Here is a 9,226-nt window from a genome sequence, read left to right on the forward strand (position 1 = left end):
GTAACACTGTGTTGCATGTGTAAATCAAGAATGTTTTGTTCGTATCCCCAGACAGTCAGAGCGAGCAGAAAGGTACTTTACGTGACTCTTCAAAAAGCCAGTAATGACACAGGGTGATCGTAGATTCAGACCGCAGAAAAAGAGGTAGGCGCACCGCAGCGCTCTTGCATGTGGTTGCCAGTAAAGAGAGCAACTACAGTGTTACCATAATTATTTCATTTTATTCTCCATTCGCGAAATGGCGGGCACCAATAGCTTCGCAGCTTTTAAGCACCCATGAACCCATCATACCGCCGCCAATTATCGGTGCCCGCCACGCGGCATCGTGTTACCGTCTCAAAATTCAAAAAAAAAATAATTACGGCCGAAAACAGGCAGCCCCTGCCTGACCGCATAACGAGGAAAATTATCACAAAAGCGTTGGTCTGCATACAGCCAAACGCTGCGTTGTATGCAGCCAGGAGCTTCTCGGCACTGGTGCTGAGCCGGCGGCGCAGCGGCTTGTTGGGGTTGCAGCCCGAAGCCTGGTGAGCCACGGCCTCTCCGGGTGAGTTGCACCCGGAGCCATTGGATGATCCCGTAAGCCCACCGCTAGTGCTGGTGATCCCGGACCAGGAATGAAAGTCCCGAGGTCTTGCAGCCTCGCTCGGCGTTCCAGCACCGTATCTGCAAGCGGCAAAAATATTAACGGCGAGTCGGTTTCGTTCATAGCTGCTGGGGAGGGACGCAAGCAATGAGCACACTGTGTACACGAAATCCCGGGTGAGCCAGTGGCTACATGTATATATATATATATATATATATTAGCAAACAAGATTAAGGAAATGAGCGACTCGTTTTTGACAAACATATGAAGGGAGCGAACAGTCACCGAAACCAATGTACATAGGGGAATGTTTTTTTTTTTAAGTGTAGTGCTAATCAGTGGGAAAATAATACTTAGATTAAGCTATCGCTTAAAGAAAATTACTTATGAAGCAGCAGAAAAAACAACGATGCCACCGGTGGGATCCCAACCCAAGACCTCCGATTATCGCGTCCGGTGCTCTTACCAACTGAGCTACGGCGACGGCGGTCCAATCTGCTGCTCTCGTGGGTATTTATGTTTATTGGGTATACGCGAACCTTGAGAGTGTTCACCAGCGCCACACTCGTCCATAGCGGCGGACGTTGCACGTCCTGTATTACCGCGAGTGTGACGTGAAACGTCATCTAACGGCGAGGGCGGAAACTGTGCGAGAGCCCTCTTATGCTACCTATGGCATCAAGACTGCCAGAACCGAGACCCTCATTAAGCAATTAGCAGACAAGATTAAGGAACTAAGGGACTCGTTTTTGACAAACATATGAAAGGAGCGAACAGTCACCGAAACCAAGGTGCATAGGGGAAAATAATACTTAGATTAATCTATCGCCTAAAGAAAATTATAAAGCAGCAGAAAAAACAACCATGCCGCTGGTCGGATCCGAACCTACGACCTCCGAATATAGCGTCCGGTGCTTTTACCAATTGAGCTACGGCGACGGCTGTCCAATCTGCTGTTCTCGTGGTTATTAATGTTTATTGGGTGTAAGCGAACCTTGCGAGTGTTCACAAGCGCTACACTCGTCCATAGAGGCGGATGTAGCACGTCCTGTGTTACCGCAATATATATATATATATATATATATATATATATATATATATATATATATATATATATATATATATATATATATATATATATATATAAGCCTCCAGTATGGCGCCTCTTTCTCTCTTTCCTTTTTAACTCCCACCTTCTTTCTTCCCCTCATGGCGCGCTTGAGATGCCCATCGGGAATTGTGACAGCGTGCCATATCCTTTCCCCGAACTACAAATACACTCGATTATTATTATCATTATTACGCCGCGCTTACGCTACATCGCACAGCTACATCCGGCGCTTTGGAGTTTATTTTTTTGGAGGCAAAACGCTAAGGCACCTGTGTGCTGTGCGATGTCAGTGCACGTTAATGATACCCAGATGGTCGAAATTATTCCGGAGCCCTCCACTACGGCACCTCTTTCTTCTTTTCTTCTTTCACTCCGTCCTTTATCCCATACCTTACGACGCGGTTAAGGTGTCCGCCGTTATATGAGACAGATACTGCGCCATTTGCTTTCCCAAGAAACCAATTATTATTATTATCAATTATAGAGCCCTGTGTCCCATTCCTTTGGAGTGATAACGCCTCCAGAAGTCGCGAGCGCGCGCGTGCGTGAGTGCGTGCGTGTTCGTGTGTGTGTGTGCGCGCGTTCGTGTGCGGGTTTGTGTGTGCGCGTGTGCGTGGGTGCGTTCGTGTGCGTGTGGGGGGATGTAGACAGCTGAAGCGTTTCTTATTTAATATTTTTAAAGTTTGGGATTTTTTTAGAAAAAGAAATGGCACATTGACTATCACTTCTCAGTGAACACCTCAACGGCGCCGTGAGGAAAGGGATTCGGGTGGTAGTGATAAAAGAATGAAAAACAGGATCCTAAAGTGCGCTGAGCCGAAAAGCTTTAGCGCGATGTTCCTGCTTTTGCCGCGGTCCTTCATCAGCGCGCGCACGCCTGAATGCTGGAGAGACAGGAGAGCGTTTAGGCAGCATCCTTCCTGATCAGCGTTCAGGAGGTCTGGCAAAATTGCCTGGGGAGCGCTCCTCTTGTAGTATCGTGGCGCCACTCACTGACGACACACGTGTGTGCAGCAGGCTGAACCGCAGGTGCATTAGTCTGCTTATGTGGAGGAATGCGAAAACATGTTTTGAGGAAAGGAAAGGACGCAGTAGCTCTCAAATCTGGACATCTCAGTGGACACCTCAACCGCGCCTTAAAGCATGCAACTGAAGGTGCATATGTCGTTCGTCCGAACCAGTGTCGCAAGCTTGCCTCCAACTTGACTAAAACATGCAACTAATATGCAAAGAGAAATGCTAAGACACAACTCCGAATGCAGTGCACAGAACTTGCTCACGCTTTTGGTGAATGTATTCGTAAATATTGCCTCAACGCTGAGGTCAACCAGTGCCGAACGCTGGGATTTCATGTGCACTTCTGATTAATCAAGACAGCGATGCGCTTCGGCGGACATGGTTTGGCGACGCCCCTCTGTTTCCATCATTCAACTTATGATTTTTTTCTTATCCAGTAAATTCAGTCAACGGTGTGACATGACTTGAGACCGGACATGGTCATGGGCTTCCGCACTGTAGCTTCGGCAGACGGAAGTAAAAGAGAATACGAGAGGATAGCGAGGTGCACATGAGAAGAAAGTGATAGCGAAGAAGGACGGAGAAGAGCAATGTACACCCGCCGCGGTGGATCAGTGGTCAGAGCGCTCGGCTAGTGAGCCAGTGTTACCTTTTTGAGAAACTGGACCGCCTGACCCCCCTTATATTCGTACTGCGGAGAAGCTGGTCACATCTAATTTCCTTTGGCCAAGCATCAAAGCTGACGCCCACCACTGGGCGCGACCTGCCTTCACTGCCAGCGCGTCAAAGATCACTGGCATAGCCACGCCTGCCTCTCCTTTTCGGCCGCCCGACGAGCGGCTTGCCCACGTTCACATAGACATTGTTGCATCGCTCCCGTTATCACGTGGGGCCTATTATCTGCTCACGTGTGTGGATCATTTCACCCGCTGGCTCGAGGCATTGCCCATTGCCCCCACTACGGCGGCCGAGACCATTGCTTCGATCTTCATGGCCGGCTGGGTCTCTCGCTAAGGCTGCACGTCTCTCATCACCACCGAGCACGGCCGCCAGTTTCAATCGGCCTTATCTACTGCCCTTGCGAATAATCTGGACGTCCGCCACATCCATACGACCACCTACCATCGTTCGGCCAATGGCATGGTCGAACGTCGGCATCGGCAACTGAAGGCTGCCCTCCTCACTTATCCGCCAAGGAAACGCTGCTCCGACCACCTTCGCCTCGTCCTCTTGGGCATTCGCTCAGCCCTGAAGGCTGATCTCGGCAGCTCCTCTGCTGAGCTAGTCTGCGGTGTTCCCCTGCGTCTCCCTGGGAAATTCTCATCTTCTTCCACTCCGTTAATTCATGACGCTTCCACCAACATCTGAGACCTGCGCAACACATTTCGACACATTACCCCTGTCATCTCTGCCGCCCGTCACCCTCAGTCCGTGTTTGTAAGCCAGGACCTCGCCTCCTGCACCCATGCCTTCATCCGTCGTGACCACATCCATCCACCCCTCACGCCGGCCTACGATGGACCGTTCCGCGTCCTTCACCGTGCGCAGAAGACCTTCACGTTAGACGTCAACGGCCGTGAAGACGCCGTGGCTGCTGACCGCCTCAAACCGGCCTAATGCCACTCCTCTTTCTGTCGGCCCTACACTCGCTCTCGGTTAGACTGTGCCACCATTGTGCGCAGCTTCCTTCAATCACATCCGCTGGGCGAATCCTGTGGCTTCGCTCTACGGGGGGAGCCCTGTAGCGCCCCTCGCGCCGCGCTTGGCTCGCAGGCCATGGCACGCGGCGCCGGACAAGAAAGGGGAAGTTAGGCTACACCGCCGCAGCGTGAGCAGTGCAAATAAACAGTTCAAGCCTCAACGCTGTCGGAGCTCGTTTTTCCTCGCCTTAGCGCCGACAGGGGCGAAACGCAAAGGCGCCCGTGTGCTGTGCGATGTAGGGGCACGATAAAGATCCCCGGGTGGTCGAACCTATTCCGGAGCCTTCCACTACGGCACCTCTTTATTATCTCAGTCCCTCCTTTTTAATTTTTCTTACGGCGCGGTTCAGGTTCCCGCCGATATATGAGACAGATACTGCTCCATTTCCGTTCCCGCCAAAAAACAACCAATTTCCTCCACTACGGCACCTCTCTTCTTTCAATCCTGCCTTGTTTCAGTTATGACGGCCAAATGAAATTAAATGAACGGATTGAACGCCTTCGTCCCGCAATACGATTGATGCGCGCAGCGCTGCGGTGCGACAGGCACAGACCCTTCTTGCGAGCTTGCAGTCTAGCCTCTTCAAAAGGAATACGCGGTGTGCCTGTACTTAGCAAGTCCTCATGCAACTGAACACTAATGCGTGCCAGCTGCGGAAGCAAACCCCGTCATCAGCGTCGCCGCCAGCGGACGCGGACTTTTAAAGACCCCACCGAATAGCTGAGTCGAGCTCTTGATCGCCAATACTCGTAACTGCAGACAAAGTCACTATGAGCGATATCGGTTACAGCCTTTATTCGAAGCACTAAGTTACTCCAATCATCTCAACCTCTGTGAATAGAAGCGGGTTCAACGGCGTAACTTTTGTTTTTTAGGACGAACGCATTTCTAAATAGATTCGTCGGGTTTCAGCGTTAAGTGTCCGTCTTAAGCCTCTCAGTACGAAGACTCGGAGTAACGGCTCTTAGGGTCAGTGGACATCTCAATCGGGTTGTGAGTTGGTGGAGGCGTCCACCTAGAAATGAAGGAAATTATGCACCCCTCCTTTTCTAAAACCAGCCGAAGAAACGTTTAGGCTCCGTTGCTTTTGACGAAATGAAATGCGCATAACGTGCTCCGTGGGTCATTGGACAACTAAATCACGCTTTTAGGTACGTTTCGTGGTGTCTACCTACAAAAAAGTCCGTGTTTTGGCACACCATGCTTAGCAAAGCTAAACCAACAGCAATTTTGATTGGTTTGGCTTCATGAACTGTGATGTCTCAAAGCCACTCAGGCTGTGAGGGACGCCGAAAATTTGGACTCCGTGTCATTTTGATAACCCGGGGCTCCAGTGCTCTCTCAGTGCTGAGTGCACGGGCCTCTACCATTTCGCCGCCATCGAACTGGGACCTCCGATACATTTCGATGGAGGCGAAGCTCTAGAAGTCCGTGTACTGTGCGATGTCAGTGCAGTTAAAGAACCGCAGGTGATTGAAATGATCCGGAGCTCTCATCTACAGCGTCCCTGACAGCCCCAGTCGCTGTGGGACATTGAACATCATGAAGCCAAAAAAAAAAACAAATTAACGCCGTTGAACCCACTGCTATTCTCAGAGGTAAAGATGATTAAAGGAGCTCGGTGCTTAGAATAAAGGCTACATTTGATACCACTCACAGAGACTTTGCGAAGTGAGTATTGGCGATCAAGCGATCGACTCAGAGAGTTTGCCCGGGCTTTCAAAGCTCGCGTCTGCTGACTGAAACGCTGAGGCCACGGTTTACTGCACGGCTGGCACGCATTACAATTGGTGACTATCATCCAAAAAGAATGGACACAGCGGTGTTAATAATATCAGGCGCGAAACAACAGCACTAATGGTTCGGCTGGAAGTGAGAACGAAATAGAAAAAGAAAGCATGCCTTTCGCTAAGTTACTACCCCCCTGATCCTAATAGAACCATTCATGCTGTTTTTATCTCAGAGGCCCATGTAATGCGCGTCGTTATTATAACTAAAAAAAAGACATACGTGGCCGAAACTTTGCCAGATGCCTCAACTATGATGCCCGTCTAAATATTTCACTCCCTCCTCCTTCGCCAGCCGCCGCGGTTGCTATTGACCTGAAAGACGCGGGTTCAAAACCTGCCGCGGCGGTAGAATTTCAGTGAAGGCGAAACTCTAGAGACCCGTCTACTGTGCGATCTCAGTGCACATGAAAGAACACCGGGCGGTCGACATTTCTCGAGTTCTCTAATTCGGCGTCCGTCATAGCCGGAGTCTCTTGGAGGCGTTAAACCACAATAAACCTAACCAAACCATCCTCCATCGCAAACCGATGGTGTGGTTCATACGTAATGCATCGAGAAGAAAAGATAATAACTATGCTTGTTTCAGCGAAACCAATTTTTGATCTTCATTTTTACTGAAGCCACGCTCTTAATGAACCACACCGAAGACATCGCACGCTTGAGGTGATCTAGCTCTTTGTAAGAGCGCCAAAACACTGGCGCTCAGGTTCGACGTCTACAGGCTACAGATGTACTACAAGGGAAGCTTGGTTAAAGCCTTCAGTATAATTTCGGCCACCTGGGGCTTTTTAACGTGCGCTTACATCGCACAGCTAGCAAACTGGCGTTCTTGCACAACGCCTCCGCCAAACAGCTGCCGCCATTGTCGGGATGCAGTCCGCTACATGTGCTCAGCGCCCGATGGACGCGACTACCAAGCCACCACAATGGGCGACATCAAAACATAGCCACAAAATTCCAATGTTCGTCTCTTACGTGTCGTGGCGCCAGGTGCTCTGTGGAGAGAATCCTGACGGCGACATCTTGCTGGCAGGAGGCCTGCGTGTCCAGCACGCATCCGTAGCGCGTCCTGGAACACTGAGCGTTGCAGCCGGTGCAGGTGACGTGGCAGCAGGGGAGCATCGCCATGTGCGAGCAAACTCGGACGCAGCAGCCGCAGTACTCGCTCCATGACAGGGGCTCCAGGAAGCACGCCAAACGCCAGTCCACGCCATCCTCGAAGCCATGCAGTGCGCAAGCGGCGTCCGCTCTTTCCGCCTCCGAAGCCATCTCCTCGGTCGTCGACGCAGAACTCAGTCCACTGCCACCTCGGCACACAAAGCTATCGATGCAGAGAAGTGGAACAGAATCTCGGCGGCGCAGACTCAAAGAGGAGCAGCTTCTGGTGACGTTGACTCCTTCCAGGCGAAGCACCGCCGAAATAGGGACAGAGAAACAGTGATTACGTGTCTGAACTCACGAGCGCTCGAGGTGGACTCATAGCGCGTGCAGATCAGAGCACGCAAGAAGAAAAAAAATGCATCGAGACAACCAGCAACACCGGAGCTCAGCGAACCGGGGGCAGAGCTGTCGGATGCTTTTTTTTTAGATAGAAATATTAGCGTTCTCACAATTTCAAACGCCACGCGAGTAGGGAGATGGCCGTTCTCGAGAGCGCGAGCTCTTCTTCCTAGGAAAGAGAAAAGAAAAAAGAAGAAAAGAGAAGTGAGAAAAAAGAGAGAGAGAGAGGAATGAGAAAAAAGAAAAAGGAAAGAGGAGGGAGGAAGAAGCGCGCGCCTCCCTCGAGACCGACCTTGGTAGGGCGTGCACTGACACTAGGGGCCGCCTTAGATAAACTACAACGCTGTGCAGTTGGACTCAAAAGACGGAGATGACACTGACCGGAGTATCTGGCTTAGAACCCCACCGCGGCGGCCGCGCTTCGATGAACGTAAAACACAAAATGCGCCTGTGTGCTGTGCGATGTCAGTGCACGTTAGAGATCCCCACGCAGTCGAAATTATTCCGGAGCCCTCCACTACAGCACTTTTTCCTTTCTTTCAGTTCTTCCGTTATCCCTTCCCTTACGGCGCGGTTCGGGTGTACACTGATATAAGTCAACCACCAGTGGGAATGCCCCGCGCGGAGAGCTTCTCGCTGCATTTTTCGTGTTAAGCACTAGGGTATTGTAATTCTTTCTTATGGCTATTAAAAACTGAGGTTCAGTAGAGTCGAATTGTTTTTTTGCAGATAGAAATCCAGGTTCAAGGATGGGAACCCGAGATGAATGGCATATAGAATCTGTTCGACGTTGAGACTCGAAACGGCCGAAACCGGCGCATTCTTATTGACTCGAACAAGATCCGTTACAGAAAATTGTGTCCTCGGATACCCTTTGGTCAGACCCAGAGTTGGAAGTGCGCGCATAAATTTCTGAACAACCGGACCCGCTCTGCTTCGTCTAGAAGCGAGTGCTGCTGAACGCGAGATGCACATCGCGGCAAGCCGATGCCGTCGAACGGCACTTGTAAATCAGGTCGTATGTCAGCGCTTCGTTGTTGCCGTCGCGCTTCTTTTGAATAGGTACACGCGAAACCCTATGCTGTTTGCATCGAAGCGAGTAAAGAAACGGCATCGAATTCCGTTCTGAAGAAAGTGTGGCTGGCAGTTCTGCGGAACGATGCGTAAAGCGCAGCACTCTCCTTATATTTCATTTTCAGATCACGGCGCTTCCAGTCGGCTTTCCAAGGTTTTGCATGCTGTGGATAAGAACAAAGCATTTGCTGTGTACACATTACTTTAAACGGTAGGTAGGTAGGTAGGTAGGAAAAACTTTATTGAAAATGCCGGCAACCGACGGTTTGACGCGTCGTGACGTTGGCCAAGCGTCGACCCGGGGTTATGCCCTCCTCTGCACTACCCCCGTTCGGCCCCTTTGTGGTGGGTCGTGAGGCTTGTGCTTTTCGAGCGCACCCCGGGCCTGCTGGACGGCCCATAGTTGAATGTCCTTGTCTGCAGACTGCACTGCACTTTGAAGTTCGG

At 50.8% G+C, this 9,226-nt stretch overlaps 1 protein-coding gene across 1 annotated transcript; it reads right to left on the reverse strand.

Moving 5' to 3' along the window:
- Nucleotides 1-315: 315 nt before the first annotated feature.
- Nucleotides 316-7,611, reverse strand: LOC144118389 (uncharacterized). The gene is made up of 2 exons (XM_077651337.1): nt 7,181-7,611; nt 316-666 (listed from the first exon to the last, which is right to left on the reverse strand). The coding sequence occupies exons 1-2, from the start codon at nt 7,472-7,474 to the stop codon at nt 592-594; spliced, it is 369 nt and encodes a 122-aa protein (XP_077507463.1). The 5' UTR covers nt 7,475-7,611; the 3' UTR covers nt 316-591.
- Nucleotides 7,612-9,226: the final 1,615 nt, after the last annotated feature.

The sequence above is a fragment of the Amblyomma americanum genome, chromosome 2 (assembly GCF_052857255.1).
Source record: "Amblyomma americanum isolate KBUSLIRL-KWMA chromosome 2, ASM5285725v1, whole genome shotgun sequence".
NCBI lineage: Eukaryota > Metazoa > Arthropoda > Arachnida > Ixodida > Ixodidae > Amblyomma > Amblyomma americanum.

Bases quoted from the DNA above. Each gene is read 5' to 3' on its own strand.
- LOC144118389 (XM_077651337.1), bottom strand. From the start codon at position 7,474: ATGGCTTCGGAGGCGGAAAGAGCGGACGCCGCTTGCGCACTGCATGGC. The intron at 667-7,180 runs GTAAGAGACGAA...TGCCGCTTGCAG, and splicing joins AGCACCTGGCGCCACGACAC to ATACGGTGCTGGAACGCCGA.